The following is a 27,670-nucleotide window of genomic DNA, read 5'->3' as shown; positions in this document are numbered from 1 at the left end:
GGAACACATGAGCTAATATTTACGTTTCTATCCTCCATTGAGCATGTTATCTTAACCAAGCCTAGGGCTCCCCTGCTAATCAGTCCCTTAATGTGTATACTCCTGGGGGAAGTCTATGCCCTGTGGGGGGGTGCAGAATTCCTACCTTCTGCTGATTTCTTGGCTCCCCCCCCCCCCCCCCACAGAAAAATAGGGGAGCAAAAATCTGTGGGGAACACGCCCCTTCTGCAGCAGCCCAGGGAACATCTGTTGGGAGCGGCCAGCAGCAGATCACTGAGGTGGGGAACAGGGAGGCTGGGCGTGCCTGCAGAGACATTAAGGAGGTGGGGTTGGGCACCTGCCTGCAGAGCTGTCCCTCAGGGTTGCAGGGCCCAGGACAATCCCCCCTGCTGCCGCCTCCACCATCCAGCTGCCACCATTGCAGGCCACCCCACCTATGCCTCAGAGCCCAGATACTGGCTTCTAGCCTTTAGATGCCCCTGGCTGGGTTTCCTAGTCTTCCCTAATAGCAGTGACAACACTTAGCAGTAGGGGATTTTCCAGGCCTGCTGAGGGTCACAGTGCATAATAAACCCAAATAAGGTCTTTTGTGTACATTCAGTTTTGCTATTGCCCCTCTATAGTCAAGTTAAATTTATCTTATTTTGTTTGTTGGGGGTTTTCTTTACCATAAGAAGAATTTTAAAGAATAGGAAAAGGTCACAGTGAAAAGGCGGTGGGGTCCCAGGAGGGGGCAATCAGGGGACAAAGAACAGGGCAGATTGGATGGGTCGGGGATTCTGAGGGGGGCAGATAGGGGGCAGGGACCAGGCTGTTTGCAGAGGCACAGCCTTCCCTACCCAGCCCTCCACACAGTTGTGCAACCCCAATGTGGCCCTCAGGCCAAAAAGTTTGCCCACCCCTGCGATACACCTGTTAGTCAAAGGAAAGGTTCTTCTTTCCCTACATTTGGAAAATCAGACCAACATTTTCAGAATTCAGGAGCCAAATGAGTGCAAGGAGCAGCTTTGGTAATGAGATCTCCTTTAATAGAGCTTCTGAAGCCTTTGAGTATTTCTGCCCATAAATGGCACAATATAGTCATTCAAATATACAGTCGGAGAGAATGTCCCTCTTTTATATACAACAGAAGGTTCAATTCCTTCATTCTGCATTGCTGGTAGGTGGGCTCCTCACAGTCCAACATGAAAGGAACATGCCTTACATGAACAAGCTTCTTCAGGAGCTTGGCAATAATGGAGAGTCTGTAGCATCCAAAGAAAACCCTTCAGTTTCTTCCAGAATTAACTGCTGCTTTTATTCTGTCCAAGTTAAGTCTTTCCATGACTAGTTTAAGGCTAATTAAAAACAGGGGTTTTTTCCCCCGCGTCTTTCCTTTGCAGTGTCTCTTGTCCTTTGTTATGGCATACATCACATATTAATAAGTTTCTCTTTCAAACTCACTGTCTCTAATGATGGCTGGATTTTTGTGGTGTCTTGTCGAGGTAATCCATACAGGTATATAGAAATACAAACAAGGAAAGCACCAAGAGCAAAGCTTATAGCTGGAAGGAAACAAAACATTGTTTAAACACTCAGCTCCAAATGACAACAAAAAAATAAAACTTTCAAGGGAGACTTAACTGAGAAAGTTACAGTCTACTATTCCAACATCCTCCTTAATTTATACAACTCTAACAGACATGTGAGCTGTCATCCTAATAATTTGTAAGTCATATGGTGAAGGTCAGAGGAGCAAGTCTGAAACAGACATCCTACCATTCTGTATTTGTTCTTCCTTAGTGACTGCTGGATTCTGCTCATTCAATGTGGTCAAAACAAACCCATGATTGGCCTCTAATCAAAAAATATTCCGTAACTGGAATTGTAATCTAGATACAGTTTGCTTTTCCAAATCTAGTCTGACTTTTGAGTACTATTAGTAAAACTGAGGTTCTGTCACAGAAGTTAGATCAGCCACTCCAGGAAGTTCCCTCCAGTGCATTTTCTAGTGTTTTGTCCAGTCTAGTTTTAAAAATGACAGTCAAGCTTCTACCACTCACCCTGGGGCACTGTTCCACAGCCCATCAGATCTAACTCTTGGGAAGCTTTTCACTTTATGCAAAATTCCCTTGCAAGTTTCACCTCATTAAGTCATACCACCCCTCACATTCTTAAGTTCTTGCACCACTGCCCTCTGCCTCTTCCTGCTGGGCAAATGTCACCTCAGACAGAATTCTGACCGCAGTGTAGTTGTAGCCGCATTGGTCGCAGGACATTAGAGAGAGAAGGTGGGTGAGGTAATATCTTTAACTGGACCCGCTTCTGTTTGTAAGAGAGAGAAGTTTTCGAGCCACACAGAGCTGACCTGAAGAGCTCTATGTGGCTTGAAAGCTTGTCTCTCTCACCAACAGAAACTCGTCCAATAAAAGATATTACCTTTTCTCTGCAGTGAAGGATGTAAGATCTGTCCTTAAACCACTACGCTGGGGTTTGCCTGATGCACACAGGCTAGTCATGGCACAGTGTAAACAGGACAGTAACAGTCATTACAGCACTCTATAGAACAACTACTGTGGACTGGGAATTCCTATTTCAGGAATAATTGAGAAGTTAACTTAGGACTGGCTCAGAGTTAGTGAATGCTGCATGAAAATATTGTAGCAGTTCCTTTATTAGCTACTCTCAGCAACTCAACATCTGCCAGAGATACGGTAATACTAATTTTTGCATTAGCCACAGGATCAGAAACTGACAGAACGGAGCGACTTAACATGAAAGAGTTCCAGCCTCTGGTGAACATGAAAATGAAAGGTTTTGATATTCAGCCTTTCTCAGTAGCAAGTGAGGGATGTTGGGGGAAGGAGGGGCAAATCTGAACCCCCCCCCCACGAACACGAAGCATACTATTACTAGAACACATAGGACGACAATACCCAGGAAATATGCTTCAACACAGCTTGAGCGCTAGCCAACATCAGTCCTAAAAATTACATGCCAAGGTTAAAAAAAACCAACCACCCCACAGTAGACTGTAAAGTATTATAACATGCACTGTAACCAGCCTACTCGGGAGGATGAAACAAGGATATGAGGTCACTTCAAATATTAGCCAAAAACAACTTACTGATCTGTAAACCAAACAGCATCACCGATGCAACAGTAGAAAGGACAATGGCTGCTGCTGCAGAAAACCCTTTCATAATGTTGTCTGTGTATTTAACAACAACCGAAGTGTAGAGGCCTCCAACACTGGCAAGCACTGGGAAGCAAATAAGACATTCTTATTATTAAAGTTTTGGTGTAAAAATGATTTGTTTAGCCCAGTAATGGTGTATAGATTGTTTGTACTATGATCTGATCTTGCTAATCTGTAATTTTAAAAACCACACACAGCAAAATAGATCGTCTAAATGGCATCTAGCAGAAAGGACATGACTAGAATTATTATAGATGTTCTATTCATTAGTTAATGTGCTGAAAAAGCAGTTATTTAATTTTTATAAGGAAATCTAAATGTTTCCTCTCCAAACTCACTCCCTAAAGGGTGTTTACTGAATTTGAATGTTTTGCATCAATCGGTCGGAAGCAACATCACAGGGGACCAGAACTGAAAGATACTTACAGATGACAAACCCGACATAATATGTGTAGCCATAGAAAAATCCTTTCTCAAGAACTTGAGCTCCTTCTGACATGTAAACACCAACTAAAGTCACCACAATCCCAGACAAGTACATCTGAATGTTCCTCACCCACAGGGAAGTATCTGAACTCTTTAATACCTTCTCAAAATAGACTCCTGAAAAGAGAGAATTCAATAAAGGTAAATGCAAAAATCACTCTTAAAGGTTTGTAGATATACAGAGGTTTAAGGACTGAAGGGATCATTATATCATCTTCTAGTTGACCACCTGTCTATCACAAACCATTACATTTAATCTATTATCAGTATATTTAGCCCAGTAACTTGTTTGGCTAAAGCACATCTTAGAATCATAGAATATCAGGGTTGGAAGGGACCTCAGGAGGTCATCTAGTCCAAACCCCTGCTCAAAGCAGGACCAATCCCCAACTAAATCATCCCAGCCAGGGCTTTGTCAAGCCTGATCTTAAAAACCTCAAAGGAAGGAGATTTCACCACCTCCCTAGGTAACCCATTCCAGAAAGGCATTCAGTCTTGATATGATGAAATGGAGAATCTACCACTTCCCTTGGTTCTTTGTTTCAATGGCTAATCACCCTTACTGAAAAAAAATCATGTCCCAATTCTAATTTGAATTTGTTGAGCCTTAGCTTCTAGCCATTGGTTCTTGTTCTGCCTTTCCCTGCTTGATCTAACAGCCCTTTAGCACCCATTATTGTCTCCCCGTGAAGCTACTTACACACTGGAATCAAGTCACCTCAATCTTCTTTTAGCTAAGGTAAACAGATTGAGACACTTAAAGAGCTCACCATAAAGCGTTTACTCCAGCACCTGAATAATTTTTGTGGCTCTCTTCTGCACCCTCTCCATTTCTGAACATCCTTTTTAAAATGTAGACCCCACAACTGTACAGCAGCACCTGTTTGTAGTGGATACAACTATCACACTGGGAGCTTGTGTTGAGTTACCTGTCCACTATGACCCCTAAATCTTTTTCAGTGCCACTGCTTTCCAGCATACAGTCCCCTATTCTCCAGGTCTGGCCTGCATTCCTCGATCCTAGACGTATAATTTGCATTTGGCTGTATTCAAGTGCATTTTGTTTTAGTGGGCCCAGCTTACCAAGCAATCCAGATCACTCTGTGTGACTGCCCAGTCCTCATCATCATTTACCACACCCTGTTCACTTCCGGGACACTACGGTGCTAATAAGCGATGGTCACATAAACACCACCCTATGCCGGAAACCTACTGAACACTATGCTTACCTACATGCCTCCAGCTATCATCCAGACCACACCACACGATCCATTGTCTACAGCCCAGCTCTACGATACAACTGCATTTGCTCCAACCCCTCAGACAGAGACAAACACCTACAAGATCTCTATCAAGCGTTCTTACAACTACAATACGCACCTGCTGAAGCGAAGAAACAGATTGATAGAGCCAGAAGAGTACCCAGAAGTCACCTACAGCAGGACAGGCCCAATGAAGAAAATAACAGAACACCACTAGCCATCACCTTCAGCCCCCAACTAAAACCTCTCCAGCGCATCATCAAGGATCTACAACCTATCCTGAAGAACGACCCATTACTCTCACAGATCTTGGGAGACAGGCCAGTCCTTGCTTACAGACAGCCCCCCAACCTGAAGCAAATACTCACCAGCAACCACACATCACACAACAGAATCACTAACCCAGGAACCTATCCTTGCAACAAAGCCCGTTGCCAACTGTGTCCACATATTTATTCAGGGGGACACCATCATAGGGCCTAATCACATCAGCCCACACTATCAGAGGCTCGTTCACCCACACATCTACCAATGTGATATATGCCATCATGTGCCAGCAATGCCCCTCTGCCATGTACATTGGTCAAACTGGACAGTCTCTACGTAAAAGAATAAATGGACACAAATCAGATGTCAAGAATTATAACATTAAAAAAACAGTCGGAGAACACTTCAATCTCTTTGGTCACTGGATTACAGACCTAAAAGTGGCAATTCTTCAACAAAAAAGCTTCAAAAACAGACTCCAACGAGAGACTGCTGAATTGGAATTAATTTGCAAACTGGACACCATTAATTTAGGCTTGAATAAAGACTGGGAGTGGATGTGTCATTACACAAAGTAGAACTATTTCCCCATGTTTATCCCCTCCACTGTTCCTCACAGGTTCTTGTCAACTGCTGCAAATGACCCACCTTGATTATCACTACAAAAGGTTCCCCGCCGCTCTCCTGCTGGTAATAGCTCACCTTATCTGATCACTCTTGTTACAGTGTGTATGGTAACATCCATTGTTTCATGTTCTCTATGTATATAAATCTCCCCACTATATTTTCCACTGAATGCATCTGATGAAGTGAGCTGTAGCTCACGAAAGCTTATGCTCAAATAAATTTGTTCGTCTCTTAAGGTGCCACAAGTCCTTCTTTTCTTTTTGTTAGGATACAGATATTCAGGCATGTCTGTAAAGGCCTATACTCTAAGAATTTAGGTGTATTCTTATCACTTAGCTAGTTCTAGAGGTATAAAAGAAAGAATCAAAATCACTGTCTGCCAGTGTAAGGGCCTTCTCTTACTGTGACAGTCTGAGGCCCTGTTCTTAGGCTAAGGCCCTTGGCTAAGCAGCAGAGGCAGCCATAAGCTGGGAAGCCAACGGTCATATCCTCACGTTCCAAACTAGTCACATTGAAAGAAGGTGCTATTGGGCTGTTAGGAATACAATCCTGTCCTGATAATGCCTATTGCCTCCAGAGAAAGGGAAGTGCCTAGAAGATGTAAAAGGAAACTTAGTTTGATAGCATCCTGTCTAGCAAGAACTCACTTATCAATAGTAGGGATGTGAAATCCTCACTTCTGTATTGTTTTGTCATTCTAGTTCCCACTTTGCTATTGTTTATTTGCATGATCTCTGTCTGGTTCTGTGATTGTTTCTGTCTGCTGTATAATTAATTTTGCTGGGTGTAAACTAATTAAGGTGGTGGGATATAATTGGTTACATAATCATGTTACAATATGTTAGGATTGGTTAGTTAAATTTCAGGAAAATGATTGGTTAAGGTAGAGTTAAGCAGAACTCAAGTTTTACTATATAGTCTGCAGTCAATCAGGAAGTGTGTGGGGGTGGGAAATGGGAACAGGGAATGGGGGTGGGGAATTGGAATCATGTTTTGCTAAGGTGGGGAACGGGAATAGGGACACAGGTAATGCTCTGTGGTGTCAGAGCTGGGAAGGGGGACACTAAGGAAGGAAACTGGAATCATGCTTGCTGGAAGTTCACCCTAATAAACATTGAATTGTTTGCACCTTCGGACTTCGGGTATTGTTGCTCTCTGTTCATGCGAGAAGGACCAGGGAAGTGAGTGGGTGAAGGAATAAGCCCCCTAACACCCCCCCACTTCCAAACCACTGACGACAATGTTGAATAGCATCAGCCTAGTACCGATCCTTGCAGAATGCCCGTAGAAACACCCCAATTCAATGATGAGCCCCGTTGACAAATACTCTGAGGTATGTTAGTTAGCCAGGTCTTAACCCCTTTAACTTGTGCTTTGATATTGTATAATGCTTCTTTTTGAATGAGAAGCTTGAGTGGTTCTAACAATTTTGTAAGGTGTTTGACTTAGTATTACATCTATGCAGTTATCTTTATTCCACCAAACTTGTAACCTCATCAACAAATTAAACCCGTTTGACAAGTTCAGTTTTCCATAAACCATGTCAGCTGGCATCCTTTAATTCTTTATTAACTGAATCCCCTATCAGGTTTTCCATAATTATGACTGGGGTTGATGGCAGGCTAACCAGCCTATGGTTACCCAGTTCACCACACTTGCCCTTTTTTGAATACTGGCACAACAGAACTCATCCAGTCTTCGGAATTTCCTTTGTATTCCGAGATTTATTGATAATTAACATCAGTGGGCTGGAGAGCTCCTCAACCAGCTCGTTCAAGACTCTTGGGTGCAAGTTATCCAGGTCTGCTCGTTTTAAAATGTTTATCCCTAGTAGATGTTGTCTAACATGCTTCTTAATTACTAATAGTTTGGAAAGTATTTCATCATCCATGACACAAATACATTATCCTACTGCTTTCCAAATACAGAACAGAAATATTTATTGAACACTTGTGCTTTTGCTGCATTACCAATTTTAGCATCTTCACCTAGTAATGGGCTATACCAGGAGTGGGCAAACTACTGCCCACGGGCCGGATCTGGCCCATCAGGGCTTTGGATCTGACCTGCGGGATTGCCACCCCCGTGGCGCAGTGGGGCTAAGGCAGGCGAGGGCAGTGCACGAGGCCCTCTGCCACCCCCGCTCCCTACCGGGGGCTGCAGGGACATCGTGCCGGCCGCTTCCGGGAGCGGCACAGGGCCAGGGCAGGCAGGAAGCCTGCCTTAGCCCCACAGCACGCTGTTGCCACCCCAGAGCCGCTGCAGGTAAGTGGCACCGGGCCAGAGCCCACAACCCGAACCCCTCCTGCACCCCACACCCCAAGCCCCTTCCTTGAATAGGCACTTTGGGGGTCTGTATTATGAATGAGGCTGGTTTTGCGAAGATCTTTTTTCAAAAGGAATGCCTCCTGCCGCATGCCACACCCTTCCTGCACCCCCCAACCCCATGCCCTGAGCCCCCTGCCACACCCTGCACCCCACCCCCTGCTCTGAACCCCCTGCCGCACCCCAACCCCCTGCCCTGAGCCCTCTCCCGCACTCCGTGCCCCTCCTGCACCCCAACCCCTTCCCTGAGCCCCCTGCCGCACACCACACCCTTCCTGCACTCCAACCCCCTGCCCTGAGCCATCTCCTGCACCCCGCACCCCTCATGCATCCCAACCCCTTGCCCTGAGCCCCTTCCTGCACACCGCACCCCCTCCCAAACCCCAACTCCTGCCCCAGCCCTACATTCATGGCCCTGCATGCAATTTCCCCATCCAGATATGGCCCTTGGGCCAAAAAGTTTGTCCACCCCTGGGCTATACCATTGTTAAGATTTCTTTTACTCATGATATAGTGGAGAAAATTTGTTATTGTCCTTACAACCATGGATTTTTCTGTCTTTAGCTTCCCATATCAATTTTCTTGCTTCATAATTTCTAATTCATCCTGACTGTTCTCTCTTTCCCTTTTCCATTTGTTAATTATTGTATTTATTCCTAGTTGCTGCCCTCACATCACCACTGAACCAGGATGGGATGGGTAAATGAAGAGAAATGGGAAGAGGAGGAAGTGCTTGTATAACAGAAATTAGGGGCATAACTTTCACCAGCGCTAGACACCCACCACACCACCTGAAGTCAAAGGGAGCTAGAGATGTTTAGCTTCTTTGAAAAATCAGGGCCACGCTACTAGTTTACTGATGAAGAATAGAATTAGTGTTTAAGACCATCAGAATTTAAAAAAATACAAAAAACATAGCAAGTATGTATGAGACATACAGAGGCTACAGAGCAGATTTATAACTGCACATGTGTAAATACAAAAATTAAACAGGAAAATTGGACATCATTGCAGAGATATATACTGTAAGAGCAGAGCAAAAAAACCAAAGTCTGTGATTGATACAGTAGTTGTTAAATTCACAGTGGTCTCATTGTTCTGCTTTCCGCCCACTGAGACATAATTCATTGCAGCCAGTTGGAAAACTAAGTCTGAATTATTTTTTAATCAACTGCTCAATAAGCTGCTTTTGATGTCAACATGACCCATAAATGTTACCATCTCGGAAGAACACAACTGTCTGAGGCTGCTTTCCAGACCAATGATATAATACTTGAGATTTAGTACAAAACATCTGAATGCACACAAAAAGCACAAATCAACTGGGCAATATTACTGGGGGTGATGGAGTGGACAGCACTCAGGAGAAGCTATTCTTGATATAGACTGGAATTATTAAAAGGTATTCTGTCAGTTTACATTGGACAAAACCATTTTTATAGGTCCACTGGATCCCCAGCTGCTATTATCATCACAATAGCAATAGTTTCAAAGAAAGCTTTTTTTCCACTTTCGTATGGCTAGGAGATTCCAACTGTTTTTCAGATGTGGACTTTGCTAGACAAGCGCAACACACTCTACCTGGTCAGCCCTGAAACTGAAGCTAATGCAAAATGTATCAGCTAGCTCATTAAGTGGTTATTTTCACTGGCAGTACATGATACCAATGCACTGGGCTCTACAATGACTGCATAATGGTTTCTGAGTGGAACTTGGTGTTGTTTTGAACCTTTAAAGCCCAAAATGGCTTTAGATCTACCCATATCTTTCCCTATGCTACACTGCAACAATTGTTGTCAGGGAGGTACCTAGTCCTGATGCCCTCTCGCTATAGAAGAGAGGTGTCCCTCAACTCTGAATCTCCCCCACTCTGGTCCTAAATGGTTTGAATTTGTTGATCTTCAGGGTAGGCTGCCAAGGCCCACCTATTTACACAGGCTGCTGGGGAGGGAACGGCATGACATGGTAATGGCTGAGGTAGGTGGGGAAGGTGATGCTGGCTTGATTAAGGCATTTTGGTTTCAGGCTGAGGAATAGCTGCTGAATTAATTTTTTATTTGTATTTTTAACCCTTTGGAGAAGGCTGCTAGAGCCCTAGATAGGCACTTTGGGGGTCTGTATTATGAATGAGGCTGGTTTTGCGAAGATCTTTTTTCAAAAGGAATTAATTTTCTACTAATATAGCAATCAGCACATGTGTGATAAATAAAGTTGGGAGGATAGCTCCCTTTGATGGACAGCCAGCCAGTTAGCTGTAAAATCCCTCTTGGTAGGTGTTCTCCACTTGTTTTACCTGTAAAGAGTTAAAAAGTCCCCCACATAAAAAAAAAAAAAAAAGTGGGCAGCTGACCAAAAAAGCCAATGGGAAGGTAGAACTTTTAAAACTGGGAAAGAAACTTTCCCTTTGTCTGTTGTTCTCTGGTCTGGAGGGAGAGCAGCCATGCTATAAGCAACTTAAGCCAGGTATGATCATAAATCATCAGATCATGCCTAGAACTACTTATCTGAACTCCAAATGCATAAGTAAATCAGAATGTTTAGCTAGATGCGATTAGGGTTATTTCTTTTATTTCTGATTGGCTTGTGGACTCCTCTGTGCTAATCCCAGATGCTTCTGTTTGCTGGTAACCTTTAAGCTAAACCCCCAAGAAAGCTATTTTGGGTGCTTGATTTTTGGAATTGCTCTTTTAAAATCTAGCAAAAGCCTAAGTTCCAGATGTATTTTCTTCTTTTTGTTTTTAATAAAATTAACCTTTTTAAAGAACAGGATTGGATTTTTGGTATCCTAAGAGGTTTGTGCATGTTGTTTGATTAGATGGTAGCAACAGCTAATTTCCTTTGTTTTCTTTCTCAGCTCTTCTCTGGAGAGCGGCGGGGGGGGAAGGGCTTGAGGGTACTCCACAGGGAGGAATTCCCAAGTGCTCCTTCCTGGGTCCAAGGGGGGTTTTTTGCATTTGGGTGGTGGCAGCGTTTACCAAGCCAAGGCCAGAGAAAAGCTGTAACCTTAGGAGTTTAATACAGGCCTGGAGTGGCAAGTATTAATTTTTAAAATAGTTGCGGGCCCTACTTCTGCACTTGGAGTGACAGAGTGGGGATTCAGCCTTGACAACATGTGACAACCAGAGGAGCCTCACGGGAAGCTTCATGTGGTGAGAACTAGAAGTGGTTGGAAGTGATAATTCTTGGTTCATGACCAATTATTCAACTGAAAAAAAAACCCAGTATGATTTGCAGCAACTGACTCCACCAGTTCTAAGTTTACAGCCAGGAAAGCATTCCTTCTGAACCCTGTAAACTTATCCAGTAGAAAACACAACTGCAATTATCCTTTAACGGCAGTTCACTTGTTCCCAGTTCCCTGGCTCCTGTAGTGGTGAAAGGATAAAAGGCAGCAAGGAAAGACTCTATTTTTATAGAATTTCTTCTATGTTTCCTGCTTCTCCTCTCACCATCTAAAATTACACCTGATCCTGCTGCCTCTCATTGATTTTCAGCTGCACCCACAGGACTAGGGAAGGGCTTATTCCAGAGGCGGAACCAGCCCTAAAATTGAAATGAACTCCATTCCACACCTGGAAGAATGTGGGTCTTCTGTTCTAAATCTTAAGGGAGCTTTCACACCAAAGCAAACTTGGAAAAGGAGTTTTTATTTAAAAAACTGTACTGAGCAAGTCACTTTCTCATTTTCCTTTTGCATAACTGTAGATATTTATATATGAAGAAAGGCTCTTCCTCTCACAGGCCCGCCTCTCCTGCTTAAGCCAGCCTTGAACTCAAAACCATGGGTTCGTAACATCACTATATTTTGCAATTTAAATATTGTGATGTCACAAATCCAGTGTAACAACCACAGGAAATAGAAGGAAACTGTGTGCAGAAGGGGATGAAGTCCTTGCTTAACTCTCAAACAGTCTTGTAAATCAATAAGTATAGTTAATATAAGAGATGTGAAATGTTTTAGTTTTTCCCATGAGGAAAGGTCCTGGCCTGTTCTTTTAAAACAAACTGCATACAGAAATGTTTTACCTGCAAATCCTGAACATAATACAGCAATCGCTATAGCGCCGAACCCTAACCAGGGATTCTGCTCCAGCTGCAACATGAATCATAAACAAAACAGGTAGGAGGTTAGTTGTATAACTAGAGTAATTTACAGTCATTATTTCCAGAAGCCAATTTGTTAAGAGCACCACATATTAGCATTGTATTACAACATGAAAATGTGTTAGGTTATAGCTACAGTAAATAACCGTTTCTTAGCCACAGCTGCCCTACAGCTTAGCTAGCTCTATTCACCGATGCTTCACTATGGAGTTTGGTTTGCCAAGTATAGTTTACTAACCTTAGAAGTACTGAGACACACAAGTCAAATTACAAAGGCAAACCACCAACCCTATCTCTCAGCTTTTCAGACACATGAGGTTTCTTTATTTCCTCTAATCTTGTAGTAACTTTTTACACTCACACGGTTCACCTGCAGATTTTAAAGTATTTTATAGATTAACCCTTAACTCCCATGTGAGGACGCACTAGTAGTATGCAGATTGTCATTATATTTCAGTTTACTACAATGGTTATAGCTACTCTTTTAATTTGCACACCTACAGGAAGGCACTTAAGTGACCTTTTCAGGGGGACTGAGCACCTACAATGATCACGGTAAAGGAAGGCACTTCATCTGCCTAAAGTATGGATTTAGGTACCTAACATTAAGCACACAACTTTAAAGATGCTGGCCTAAGTGACTTGCTCATGGTCACACAAGACAAGACACCAGTAGAACTAGGAATGAAATGCAGCTCTCTGGAAGCAGTTTAGCCTGGTGGATAGAGCATTGGACTGGGACTAAAGAGACTTGTGTTCTATTCCCAGCTCTGCCACTAGGTGACTGGACAAGACACTTCACCACTCTGTGCCTCAGTTTCCCCATCTGTAAAATGGGGATGACACTTACCTCCATTTGTAAAGTGCTATGTAAAAGCCAGATATTATTATTACTACTGATTCCCAGCTCTTTGCTCCAACTACTAGAGTACACTCAACACCAATTACTGAAAAAAGTGAATTGCTGCAATATTTTCTATGCTATTGAATTTACAATAGTGGTAATTTATGCTACTTGTGGCAATCACTTCTCTTCCAAAAACCATAGGATATGGCAGAGCAACAAGCCTGTTTCAATCAGTACGAGGTTACTCACCTTGTGCAGTAACTGAGGTTCTTCAAGATGTGTCCCCCTGTAGGTGCCCCACTCGAGGTGATGTTGGGTCCCTGCGCCTTTGTTCGGAGAGTTTTGCAGCTGCCCATATGGGTCATGCATGCGTGGTGCCTGCCTCGCATGATGTTGGCGGTTCATCTAGCGCACACCCGACCCAGGCTCCTCAGTTCCTTCTCTACTGCGGAGTCTGCTTCAAACTCCTCCATTCCTCCCCAGTCGGGGCACCGACGGCTTACTGGACCCTACGGCCACAACCCTCATATGCTCACGACATGCCACCGGGGTATGGCCACCCATAGATGGCACCACTCAGGCCCTATGCTGGTCACCGGCCAGACTGGAATCCCTGGGGATCTTACAGAAGACCTACAGCAGGTGCCACAGCCCATGTAGGGAAGATGCCAGATCCCCACCTCCACCTTCAGAGACTATAGTCACTGAGACAGGGGGTGAACCCTTGGCAGAGCAGGAAGAGGACACTGCTCCGACACCTCACCAACCAACAACAAACCATCCTCCTCACTGGACAAGGCTACTATGCCTCCAACCACAGCAGATGACTTTACCCACATCCAAGACTTATTCAAAAGAGTGGCCAATGAGCTTAAAATTGCTCTGGAGGAAGTGCTGGAAACTCAACATGAGCTAATGGATATTTTACAGACATCTTCCTTCTCCAAGACAGCATTGCCAATCAGTGGGGTTATCATGGAACCTGCCAAGACTGTGTGGCAAACTCCATCCACCATACTTCCTACCTGCAAAAGGGCAGACTGAAAATATTATGTTTCCTCAAAGAGATTGGAATTTCTATTCCTACACCCAGCACTCAACTCGCTGGTAATGGAAGTGGCCAATCGAAGGGGCAAACAATAGCACTTTCGATCCACCCCCTTCAATAAAGAGAATAAGAGGTTGGACCTATTTGGCCGCAAAGTATACTCTTCATCCACGCTTCCGGTCAGAGTGGCAAATTACACGGCACTACATGCCAAATACGACCACAGTAACTATGGCAAATTTATAGGCTTTATTAACGAGATCCTAGAGGAAAAGAGGCAACAATTTAAATCTCTGGTCTCTGAAGGACAGATGATTACACGCATGGCTGCTGATATGGCCGCCAGGTCCATTGCTACAACCTTGGTCATGCAATGAGCCTGGTGGTTTAACTCTTCAGCATTCCCATGGGAGATAGAAAATACAGTCGAAGATCTCCCCTTCAATGGAGAAAAATTGTTGCAGCCAAAATCACTGAGGTACTGCACACTATAAAGGACTTGCAGGCCATTCTCCGGACCCTCAGCATTCATACACCTGCTATAAGAAGGAGACAATACAGGTATCAACCATATCAGAGGAATAGATACCCAACATACACACAGCAACACCAGAGGCCTTATGAACACCACCAACAGACAAAGACCATAACGACGATGCCCTCCACAACCAGTGGCATCTCAACCTCTAATACACAAATTTGAAGGCTTGGTCGAGGATCTAGAAGACCTCCCCCACATTCCAGCACTTACACCATCCACCCATCTGCTTGGAGACAGTTTGCTCCCATTCTACCTGAAATGGTCCGCCATCACCACGGACAAATGGGCCCCAGAAGTCATCCAGACAGGCTTATACCATTCTTTTCCTATCTATACTTCCCCTCCCATCTCCCCTCCCGGTCCCTCTTCAGGACCCCTCTCGCGAACATTTGCTACACCAGGAGGTAGATCATTTCCTCCAATTAGGGGCAGTGGAGACTGTTCCTGCACAACACGGGGGAAGGGACTTTAATCCCACTACTTTTTAACACAAAAGAAAAATGGCGGCTGGTGACCTATCCTCGATCTCAGGCAACTCAACAAGTTTGGGAGAAAGCAGCAGTTTAAGATGGTCACCTTAACAACTACAATATCAGCACTGGAGCAGGGGGACTGGTTTTCATCTTCAGCTCCTCCTCATCTTCAGCGCTCGAAAAAATGGGATGCTACTGAAGATAAATGTTGGTCTGGTACCGCTGGCCCCCCGTGAGACATCGGTGCATAAGAGAGGGGACTCCAGAGTCGAGGAGACCAACAAATCCTCGGGGTGCTGCAAATGGCGTGGTGCCAAGAGCCTCGGTGTCGATTGCATCGGAGGGTACAGTGTGCTGATCTGGTGCAGTTTGTGTCAGCACCATTGCGGTAGCAGCACTGGGCTGTGGCACGGAGATAGGAGTGGCTGTTTGTGCCATCTCCTTTGGAGCTGCCAACAGTGCCGTGGTGGAGGCGGGCAGCTTAGAGCTTTAGCCTCGGCACCAGAGCCCTGGCTTCCGCTGGCAGCCGCCGCGCAGACAGTGCCGTGCGGTGCAGGAGGCACCAATGAGAGCGACTTGGTCGGTGACTGTTTTGTGTTTCTCTGCTCTCTATGGGGTGAAGAGGATGGCCGGGGTTTTTTTGTGGGTTGTTTGGCCTTGGCGGTGAGGAGACCGGTGACTTATGCTAGGAAGAGGGTTCCTGCCCCAGGTCGGAGGCTGGTTTTAAGGATTTCTCCATCAGGATGAGTTTAAGTCTCAGGTCTCTATCCCTTCGGGCCCTAGCCTTCAATTTGTTACAGTGGGCACATTTCGGAGGAATGTGAGCTTTCCCCCAGGCAACGGACACATTAAGTGTGTCCATCTGACACAGGCATCGCCACTGTGCACGTTGTGCGTCTTTTAAATCCTGGTGAATCATGCATTTTCCTAACCTAATACTAACTGTACTAAGGGATGGAAAAATAAACCTTTTTTTTTTAAATAGGGGACGTAACTCTAATAACTGAAACTTAACTTGTCTAAACTATCCTAACTAACTAATTTATCTAGACTTATCTATTTGAAACGAAGGTTTTTAACGGGATTGCTGAGCTCCGTCACAGGCCGGGGACAGTTGAGAAGGAACTGAGGAGTCCGGATCGCGCGTGAGCTAGATGAAGCGCCAACGTCATTGCAAGCCAGGCACCGCGTGTGCGTGACCCATGCGGGCACTGCTATAAAACTCTCAGAGCAAAGGCGCAGAGACGCACCATCACCTGGAGTGGAGCACCCACAGGGACATCTCTCAAAGAAGCAAGCGGTGGTCCCCAAACTTTCTCTCGTGCTCCCCCTTACCCTTGTCCGTCCCCCACTCCTCCCCACAGGTCACAGCTGGGAGCCAGGGCTGGGAACAGGGCCATGGTCAGGGACAGGGGCTGAGGCTGGGACAGGAGTGGGTCTGGGGCCATGGCCAGCTGGGAGCTAGGGCCAATGCTGGGGCCGCAGAGCATAGCTGCAGCCAGGAGCTGGGTATGGAGCAGGAGCTGGGGACGGAGCAGAGCTGGGGGCAGACCAGGGCTGAAGGCTACCACGCCCCTCCCCAAAACGTTCCTCCGCACCCGCCTACGGGGGTGCACTCCACAGTTTGGGGACCACTGAATTTGAACAGATGATCAAACTAACATTTTACATTGTGAAACAGCGTGGCTGCAAAAAGAAAATGGATACACAATTGTGATGCACCTGGCACACATTATTACAAATACTCCACAGCCACCATACAGTGAGTGAAATAGATAGGTGGAGTGGCTCAAGGCAGCCTGCTATTTCTGATGAAATGTCCAGAGAAGGTATCCAAGTGATAAGGCTTACCTGTACTTTTGTAACCTGAGCAGGTTTCCACTGAACAAGTGTGACTCCACCGCACAACATAAAGACAGAGAACCACTGCAATTTACTTAGGGAACGGTTTAACATTAAGACCGTACATAAGGCTGTGCATGGGATCTTCAACTGATATGTCACCTAAAAAAGGGAAAACGGCAAATAGCATATGGTTACATGAACTCCATCCAAACCACAACAGATAGAATACTGAACTCAGCTATACACTGACATCAGCATATAGTATTTCATACTCAGATATATTAATTCCGTGCCTCATTACAGGCTAAATGTCATTTGCAATTACAAACATGTGAATCTGGAATGACTCCATCGCAGTTAATGGGTTTACATTTTATTGGCTGATTAAATTGGTTGATTATGAAGTGCATATGGTGAATTTTTAAATATCAATATTGTGATTAACACACGGTAAGGATAGTAGAATATTTTATACAAGTACCTTACCTCATTATTTCAAAATATTTTAATTTTTAAGTTTTCGGATGGGGGGTTATTTCTTTTCTTATGTAGTTTGCATAAGGGTTATATTAACAAATTGAGTTACTTTAACAATAAGACAGGTTTGTGGGGGGGGAATTTACTTACAACAAAGGTTTAATCACAATTCCTTCCACTATTAAATCTAAATACATGGTTTCAAAGTTTAACAGTAACAAACATAATTAGGGTTCTACTTTTCAACTTAAACCACACATGAATTATTCCCTTCTATAAAGGTTCTTATACCACCCACATCATCACAATATTTAAGCACCTTCCAGAAGTGTGCTAAGCAACATAAATAACATGATAAAACACTGAACAAAACTTGGTTCTAACTGAACACAAAAACATAGAAGATGGCAAGGCTGTTTTAGGGATTTACCAAAATTCATGCCTTATTCATATGCACAGTAAATTACAGATTGTATCACTTGATGTGCTCCAGGTTTTACTTCTTTCTTGAATTTGGCAAGTGTGTGGTAATCAGCTTTTTAAAGTGTAGCTACACACAATGCCACATGATGCCAATAATAAATCACTGTTTACAAGAGATGGGATTTTCCCCCATTACTAATGCAACCACCAATTTTCACACAAATGTGTAAATCTCAGTTCATACAAACTTACAAAGATTCCTGTCATTGCATTTTCTTGCATTACATACCAGGCCCCCCCATCCTCTTATTTAAATACCTCCTAAAAATTTGTCTTTTCTTCAAGACACTCAATCATAAGAGAAAAAATAGATTTCCTGATGAAAAATAAATACAGCATCTCCTGCCTCTGGGCCTCCCAGTACATCTTGTCTTTCAGTGTCTGTCCTGATGTGTGTCTTTTAATGAGCACTTTTCAGTGCTTGAATAATAATAATAATTAAATTCTAAGGTGTTACAACTCATTAAAGCAGACAAACCTACAACCTGAAAATGAGTAAAAATCGGGATTCTGTGTTTTGGTTCCTAACCATAATAATGCCAGTTACCTGGTAGACTGCTGCATCCAAATTGCTAAGAGCCAAGAAAGCCATGTTGTTTTGGACCGCATACACCACAGATGGAACACTTAATTTTAGCAATTCCTTCGGGCTGCCTAATATATTTTCTCTTAAAGATGTCATCAACCTACCCAGGCTTCCAGTTTCTCTGCAAAATAAAAGGTTTTAGCACAACCATATTTGATGACTCATTTACAGTGAGATGCATGGACAGAGTTCTTTGGAAGGTCTTTAAAAACATGCTTTTGGAATCTTCAATTAATTAAAAAAAGTACACGAAAATCAATTTGGTTCCCAGCAAGTACAAACCATTAGGGGCCAGGAGCAGATTTTGGAATGATAAAGGTCAGTCGCATTAACACATGAATTCTCAGCAACAGGTTGGCCCTACAGAGAGTTTCAATAACATTAGTTGCTCAGCCCTAAGTATACACGCTAAGTATACACACAGAGTTGCTCTTTCTTGCTACTAATATTGGATTCGTCTCAAATTTCTTTTGTGATTTTCCAAATCTCCTGCAGCCTCTGGGTGAGATTCTGGGCTGTGCCTTTAAGTGGTTCAGCACAGAACTCTCAACCCCAGGGAAGGAGGGGCTACTGTGGCTTTAACCTACCCTTGCACTCTTCTGATTCTGAGTTGTCCCACCTCTGGTGTAATTTACAAAGTGAATTAAGATAAACCAAATTAAGGCCATTTTAATTCTGAATAAAAGTGTCCACAAGGGGTTTAGTGCTGTTTAATTAATCCGCTTTAAATTTACATTTAAATTAATTCAGATTAACCTTCCTAGACAAGCCCTTAATCAGACCTAGAGAGCACCTCTTCCCTCCTGTACCTGTACTCTGCCTCTCCAAATACTGCTATGGGCAAGCAGTGTTCTAGGCAGAGCTATGGTGCCAAAGGCACAGGAAGAGATGCTGCAGCTCAGCACCACACGGTAAGTTTATACTGTGGAACAAAACATTACACAAGGATCTAATGTAATATGAGGTTTCTTGGTATTATTCCTCAAACAGCACATCACATTGCCTGGCACTGTACGATCCAGACCAGGAAGAAGATTTCTGTTTCTAAAGAATTATCTACATTAACTATGCTCTGTTTACAGTAACGTTTAACTGTTAGAATAAATGTGGAAAAATACCACAAAAGCCTGACCTTTTATACGATGGTATCCCACAATATATCACACATTTTGTTTGTGAAAAGCAGGCTGTTAAATAAGAAAAAAAAGGATAGAATTGCACCTCCCTTTGTTCAATTCTAATACAGTACTGTACTATTACAAAATAATGTACTTAAGCATGAATGATCAGGTCCAAAGGATAGTATATTGCTTGGCTGATCACTCAAAGTTAAATTATAGCAGTAATACGATGAACCAAAATTAGACAGTGGTTGTATTCCAGCAAAGTTACTGATGTAAATGATTAAACAAATCATACCACTTAAAGGAAGGATCTCTTGTGAGTACCAACCACTTCACTACAGAAAAAAAACCTGCAGTTTGTTTTACAATTTAGGAGAAATCTTTACACCCACTCCCCCCCCCCCACACACACACACACAAAAATGACCTCACATGCCAGGATTTTGTGTTAAGAGGAAGGGAGCACAACATACTTATTACAGCTGACCATACTTTCTTTCTTAGTTAGAAGACAGTTGAGTTTTCTTGAGCTTACATTGTTTCGATTTAGTTCTGTTTCATTGGATAGGTGTTTTCTAGTTTATATACATGTAGCCAGAGGCTGAAATAGTTACTATTTATACACAGAAAAAAATAAACTCAGCTGAAATACTGGGTAAGTGTAATGGACAGACTACTGAAACGTAATTAACAACTTAACAAGACACATGCCAAACTGTCATTTTGCTTGTTATGTTTCCCCTTTCCTCCATCTGTTCCATCCAGATTGTATTGAAGAGTAGGAACTTCTCTAAATCTTAGTGTGAGGTGCCTAAGAAATTTTTCGTGATGGGGGGGCATGGTAGCAGGGGCCTGGTGATTAAACAACAGAGTTTTCGTGTACTTTTGACATTTGGCATGGAATTTCAGTAATGAAAAATAAATGATGCCCCTTTAAACACTCTCGTTTCTGAGAACAGGAGCAATTGTTTTCATTATTCACACTCAATATTTGATTATATTTGAATATTACGGGTTCAGATATGCAGTCCTTCTGTGAGACCTCTTATCTGAGTTGGGCGGGAGAAAATAAAAAAACAAAAATATTCTGAATTAGACATTGTAATTTAAAGTTAAATTAGACACTGTGAGCACACCTAGATAGACTTAAACCCACAAAAAGTGTAAAAATTAAAAGTTAATAAAGAAACTTCATCCTTCACTCACAACACTGGCACAAGGAGTACAAAGATCTCACAACAGATCTTAATCACACATACTGCAAAACCAAGGCACATATGAGAAAGTAAATAAAGTGCTTTGGCTCTAATTCAACATCCTTGATGCTTCTGTACATTCATCTTGGAAACTTATTCTGTGTTTTTCATGGGACTGGATATGAGAGAGATATAAATGATAATCAAGCTTGTAATATGTATGTATGTATGTATTTGTTCAAAATGTGTAATCCCAAATAAAATTAGAATGCAAGTCAGTTTGGCTTTTCGAGTCCCAACTCTAAGAAGCTATAAATCATGTGGGAATCTGAACAAATTACTAATTCAGAGTTTAGGTGGCCAGGAGTAAGCCAGGTTCATTTTATTCCCATAATTATAGGCAAAATAAATAATTACACAGCTTGAACTGTAAGTCGTCTCCATTTCAAAAGGCAGTCATTTGTCATTTATTCAAAGCTTAAAGTAACATTTCATACTTGAACATACAACGCCAAAAATGCAAACAGTAGAGAACTACAGCAAGTGTACTTAATTACATAAATTCTATATTGGAACAGAACCCTGGTTTATCTTATTTGGTGTCCTGTACTTTAACAGTGATCAGCACTGGCTGCTTCAGACAAAGACACAAAATGCACACCAAGGGAGCAGACTGCTTTCTGAATCCATTGGGTGATCAGTTGATACACTGAAGCATCAACATTAATAAATATTATAAATTTTAATTCAAGCTAATATTACTGCAGATACTATGCATATTAATTAAAAAAAACTTTTGCTGGATCTTTTAAATTAACAAAAACTGAAATGTAAGCAAATATCTCAGTTATCTTGCGATAACACTGAATTTATATACCAGCTGCATTTCTTTTGCATACTAAAGAGGTTGCAAAGATTTGGGGGTTGTGGTAGATAATCAGCTGAACATGAGCCCTCAATGTGACACTGTGGCAAAAAGAGCTAATGCGATCCTGGGATGCATTAACAGGAATCTCAAGGAGTAGAGGGGTTATTTTATCTCTGTATTTGGCCCTGGTGCGACTGCTGTTTGAATATTGTACCCGGTTCCGGTGCCCACAAATCAAGAACAATATTGATAAATTGGAGAGGGTTCAGAGAAGAGCCACAAGAATGATTAAAGGATTAGAACACATGCTTTATAGTTTTCAGAGTAACAGCCGTGTTAGTCTGTATTCGCAAAAAGAAAAGGAGTACTTGTGGCACCTTAGAGACTAACCAATTTATTTGAGCATGAGCTTTCGTGAGCTACAGCTCACTTCATCGGATGCATACCGTGGAAACTGCAGAAGACTGCAGAAGACATTATATACACACAGAGACCATGAAACAATACCTCCTCCCACCCCACTGTCCTGCTGGTAATAGCTTATCTAAAGTGATCATCAAGTTGGGTCATTTCCATCACAAATCCAGGTTTTCTCACCCTCCGCCCCCCCCCCACACACACACACACAAACTCACTCTCCTGCTGGTAACAGCCCATCCAAAGTGACCACTCTCTTCACAATGTGTATGATAATCAAGGTGGGCCATTTCCTGCACAAATCCAGGTTCTCTCACTCCCTCACCCCCCTCCAAGAACCACACACACAAACTCACTCTCCTGCTGGTAATAGCTTATCTAAAGTGACCACTCTCCCTACAATGTGCATGATAATCAAGGTGGACCATTTCCAGCACAAATCCAGGGGTGAGAAAAATGCAAACGGACACACCTGCATATTGTGAGGTTTACAGAAGTGATTCAGAAAAAAGTTCACAAGCTCTGACATGCTTTAAATTGATTCTTTCACAGCATTATTTTTCAATGCCGCTCCTGCCCAGCTTCACAAGTACGGCATATAAAAAGAGAGGGTCTAGCTGAGACCCTCATGTCCATATGCGTTTATGTACATATATCTGCATGTGTGTGAGAAGAAGAATGAGCATGCAATTCCAGCAGTGGTTAGCACTCATACTTACTTGGCCAAAATACCCACACTTAGGAATAACTTGATAACTTCTGTAATGCACACAGCTGTGGTTGCAAAGTAGAGTTCTGTTTCTGCTATTCTCGTGTATCGTAGAGCTACAGTGTACGTTGCAGCCACCAGGGTCATCACCGTCAAGCAGTACAATTTAAACAGCAAACTGACATTCTCTGAAAGAAAAAATATAGCTCAGTAAGGAACATGAAACAGTCAAAGAGCAACTTGCTAGTATACTTACAGCAACTCAGTATGCTCCTCATTCTAAACTAAGAATGTTGGATCATATTAAAGAAGTTCTGTATTAAAATCACAAATGAGTTTGATTCCCCAGAGTTTAAATTCCAGGGTATTACTAATTAAGAGGTCTCTTGGTTTTTGGTACTGTTTCTCTCCCTCTATGTGTGAAACTTGCAAGCTGCTAATTGTGTTAGTACATTCTAAGACAGAGTCTGTTCTCAAAGCAATTCACAGAGAGAGACTCAAAGCAATACTCTGTAACAACAGAAACAGCACCCAGAGACTCCCCGCCCTTTTGTTGTATTAACAATTGTGATTAAAATAGAGATAGAGGATGTATGTGGATGGATGCTTGGTGTGGATAATAACTGAATGATCAGGGAGGTGCCAGCCTAAGAATCCAGTGTCCATCGGCTGAAGAAGGCGTCAATTGGAAATAACCAGGGGACCCCCCCCCCCCCGGAGGGCAGACTGGAATCCACCCAACAGCTTCAAGAATGGGAGAACCAAAGAACAAGATAACATCTAGCAGCAGGGAGCCGTCAGGAATGTGCTATCTGCTGATTGATTCAGCAACAGCATGATGAAGCAATTCCCATAGACTGGCATAGGAAGAAATTTCTATAAAAATAGACTCTAAAAAGTGAGAACTTTGGGGTCTGATTCTGCAAACCAACTTCCAGGAGCATCAGATGAGCATCTGACAAGGCCCTGCTCCCTCCTCATGTCCAGGCCACCTGGCCAGTGGCTTGGCATGAGCAACTCTAAGGCTGGTAACTATGATAACAACCTTGCAGAACCTGTGTGTGTGTGAGTTTGTATGAATGAATGTGTGAATAAATATGAGATTGAATGGAATGTTATAACTATAACTAACTGCTTACTATGATTCTTTCTGTATTCACAATAAATGTGGTATTTTGCCTTTTTCCCTTTAATAAGATCCTGCTGGTTTTTATTTTATTGGTATAACATTTTGGTGGAGAAATGCGAAAGGGGGAATATTGGTAAAAAACCTCAGTTATTGTAAATATTGGTGTGCACACCACCAGCTCTAGTGAGCTAAGCATTTCTATTAGGTTAACCAGACCTGCTAGCCTCCGAGAAGGTAGCAGGGGACCTGCTGGCCTCCAGGAAGGTAGCAGGGGACCTGCTGGCCTCCGGGAAGGTAGCAGGGGGAAAACGCATAGATTAAGCTATGATTTCAGAATCTAGGCTGTGTCATTTGCTAAGTAATACCAGCAGTGACAAAGAGATTGAAATATCCATGTTAAGATGTTTAAAAGAAAACAGGGTAAGCCAGTACCAGAGGGAGGAATGGAGTCAGAAGGAACACCAACCTCACCTTTTGTTAAAGAAATTACACCTTTTAAACAAATCCTTCAAAATTTGGGCACAGTCCTTGGACTAAACAAGCCCTAGCTGATGTCTGCACTATTTCGGACCTGGAGGATAGATTGGCTCAGTATATCCTCATAAACAAACCTTCTAGTGCTGCCAAAAGAGATGCAGCAACAATTTGGTTGTTGTGGGAGGCATGTTAGGATTCTTCCCTCTGCTTGTCTTCATGTAAAGAGGAAAAGGCACAAATGGAAAAGGGAGCAGACAATTGGAAGGTGCTGGCTACAAATACCCAAAGCCAGCTGAAAATAGTGAAAGAGGCACTCCAGGAATACAAAAAGAGTGAAAAAGTTAACTCTGCAGAGGCTCAAGGGACGCAGGTAAAGGGGGAGAAGGCCCTATGTACGGTACCCCCAGGCATAATTACAAAGAGAAAAGAGAGTAAAAAAAAAGTTAACTCTGCTGAGGCTGGAGAGAATTAAGCAGCTAAACTTTGTGAAAATGTTAAAAAGGAAAAGTGTTAGAGAAAGAGCATTCTTGGTTTCTTTGCAGCCATTCTGAAAGAAAAATGGGCCCTTTTCCAAAGGAATGTCTGTAAATTAGTCAGGCAAAAATAAACTATCTGATTAAAATCATTTGACTGGACAATTTAGTCAAATTTGCTAAAAGAACATAAGGGGGTTCTATTGGAACTTAGCTGCCTCAAATGTATAAAGGGAATGTAAGATGTAAAAAAAAAACAGAGCAGTGTGGAAGGGATGTTAAGGAAAAGAAAATGAGTATGTATCTATCTGTGTGTGTGTAAATATGTAAAGTTCTAAGGACCAGTTGCTTTTGTTTTTGTTTTAAATAATGCCACTAAAAATCCATTTGACTCTTTTATTCAAAGTTGCAAAACTGACAGACCTTTTTGCTAGACACAGGTAATTAGTGTTGTTTGGCTTTGGGATTTGGCATTTAACCCTTAAAAGGTAACTCAATGCTTTACAAAATTTAAAATGTTTTTAAGTTGTGGCTGCAGCAGGGCAGTCAAAATCAGGAGAATATAAAAAAAAATTTTTTGGATTCTTTTTGTTTGTTTGTTTGTTTTTGTAACAAAACAGCAGATGAGAGTTGTAGTAAAAAAAAAAATAAAAAAGACAGTGCCTCTCTGAAGCAACAGCAGGGGTGAGGTGCACAAAACAAAAAGAAGCAATGTTACAATGTTAGAAACACTGAGTCAAATCTATGTTTAGTTAAAAGAATTTCTCAAGTACCATTTTAATGCCATATTTTGCATGGTACCTTTGAAAAGTCCAGAATCTAAAACTTTCCAGTGGTTCAGAAATCGCTCTAGAACTCTTAGCCATTGCATTAAAACATCACCTAGTAATATTTTACAACTAGATTCACCACATTTGTTCAGGTTGAGCGATATCTTATTCTGCAAGTAGTCCTGTTTATTGCATTAAGATACTGTTCAACACAAGCATGGCTGAATCTGGCCCATAGCATAATGATACTGACCTCTTCTGTAAAGTGCTTTGAGATCTACTGATGAAATGCACTATAAAAGAGTTACATATTATTACTAATAAATAAAACCCTCTCTAATAACTCTCTGCAGGTTTCTGAAACGTAATATGTTGTAATGGAGGACACAGGGCATATATGTAGGTACCCTAGCTGACAAACTTCAGTGAAATTGCATTGTGCACTCTACAGCTTCTAGATTTTAATTTGCTTCCACTATTTCGAAAAAATGTAGTTTGATCTATTCAAATTTATTGTTCTCTGTTAATTACTGAATGACTGTTCTATGTTCACTGCAGGTGAGCTGATCATAATAATCATTTGGGTATGATTTGATTAATCCTGTACCTCCTGTACAGGATTAATCAAATCCTGTAGTTTGCTCATTTTAAGGGAGTGCTGCCTTTTATTGTAGAACATATTTCTACAAGGTACACTCACATATCCCACTGCTGCAATCATGTAAATTAACTACATCCTTGGATAGATAAAATCTTATATACTTCCGTATGCAAATTCAAAGGGGAATATCAATTGGCTTTAGGACCAACATTTAGATTTTGCAACAACCAGATGATTTACAAGGTCCAACCAGAGGGAAAATACAAACAGAAAGTTTTCATGACATTAAAGTTTTATTGTCTACACTGAAAAATGCAAAACACATACAACGACCCACGTATGAAAAGTACATTTGAAAACATTTAGTTGCCCACCCCAACCGCCCCATAGCCCCCTCCCCTCCGCCCCATTGCCCACCCCAACCGCCCCATAGCCCCCCTCCCCTCCGCCCCATTGCCCACCCCAACCGCCCCATAGCCCCCTCCGCCCCATTGCCCGCCCCATAGCCCCCCTCCCCTCCCCTCCCCCCGACTGCCCGCCCCAACACCCCCCATTGCCCCCTCCCCTCCGCCCCATTGCCCACCCCAACCGCCCCATAGCCCCCCTCCCCTCCGCCCCACTGCCCGCCCCATAACCCCCCGCCCCAATAATTAGCCCGGGACAAGCAGCTCCCACTGCGAGGGGGGCAAGGGGAGGCGGACGGCGCCCCGGATCTGTCTCGCGCGGGGAAGGGGGCTGACCCAGCCTCTTCCCCCGGCACCGCGTCTCTCACCTCTCGGAGGCGCCATGGTGTCCGCAGCTTAAATTGGCGAGATTGCGGGGGCCCGAGCCGGCAACCGGGCACCGCCCCCTCCGCTCCTCCCAGGTACCATAAAGAACGGCGAGGGTCGCCTAGAGCGGCCGGTTCAGCTGCGCCACCATAGAGTCTGAGGCCTGTCTGCGCTCAGTGTCCCCATTCCCCATTGGTTTGCAGGGCGGAGGCTCTCGGCGCCCGTCAGTTCGCCTCGCCCCGCCCCGCCCCGCCCCCGAGGGATTCCGCTCGCCGAGGGTCGGGGCCGCGTCACGTGGCGTGAGAGGCGGCAGAACAGAGCAGAGCAGAGCGGAGCGGAGCGGAGCGGGGCGGGGGGTCTTGTCTACACGAGAAAGTTACGGTCCGGTAGTGTCAGGTCCGCGTCCCAACCGGTGCAGACCCCTGCGGCTGTGGCCACTCTTACTCCGGTCTGGCTGAACTGGATGTCTGCGAAACAAAACCCAGGCAGGCTCAGACCTCAGCGAGGGCGTCCACACAGCCTTTTGCAGCAGTTCACTAAACCAGATTAACGCTGACTGACGTTCAACCGATGCAGCTTCTCCTGCA

The 27,670-nt window shown here is 43.3% G+C and overlaps 1 protein-coding gene across 1 annotated transcript; it reads right to left on the bottom strand.

Annotated features, from left to right (window-relative positions):
• Positions 1-1,006: 1,006 nt before the first annotated feature.
• Positions 1,007-27,284, bottom strand: SLC35A1 (solute carrier family 35 member A1). Its single transcript, XM_073336639.1, has 8 exons — positions 27,086-27,284; positions 22,874-23,051; positions 18,511-18,670; positions 17,010-17,162; positions 12,172-12,238; positions 3,605-3,781; positions 3,107-3,241; positions 1,007-1,544 (listed from the first exon to the last, which is right to left on the bottom strand). Exons 1-8 carry the CDS (start codon positions 27,099-27,101, stop codon positions 1,411-1,413), a joined length of 1,020 nt encoding a protein of 339 aa, XP_073192740.1. The 5' UTR covers positions 27,102-27,284; the 3' UTR covers positions 1,007-1,410.
• Positions 27,285-27,670: the final 386 nt, after the last annotated feature.

This window comes from Lepidochelys kempii, chromosome 3 (assembly GCF_965140265.1).
Source record: "Lepidochelys kempii isolate rLepKem1 chromosome 3, rLepKem1.hap2, whole genome shotgun sequence".
NCBI lineage: Eukaryota > Metazoa > Chordata > Testudines > Cheloniidae > Lepidochelys > Lepidochelys kempii.
Note: the sequence above shows the minus strand (reverse complement) of the source record. Positions and strands in the feature narration are given on the sequence as shown.

Bases quoted from the DNA above. Each gene is read 5' to 3' on its own strand.
- SLC35A1 (XM_073336639.1), bottom strand. The intron at 18,671-22,873 runs GTAAGTATGAGT...TTTATTTTGCAG, and splicing joins AGTGTGGGTATTTTGGCCAA to AGAAACTGGAAGCCTGGGTA. The intron at 3,782-12,171 runs GTAAAACATTTC...CTCTCTTTTCAG, and splicing joins ATTATGTTCAGGATTTGCAG to GAGTCTATTTTGAGAAGGTA.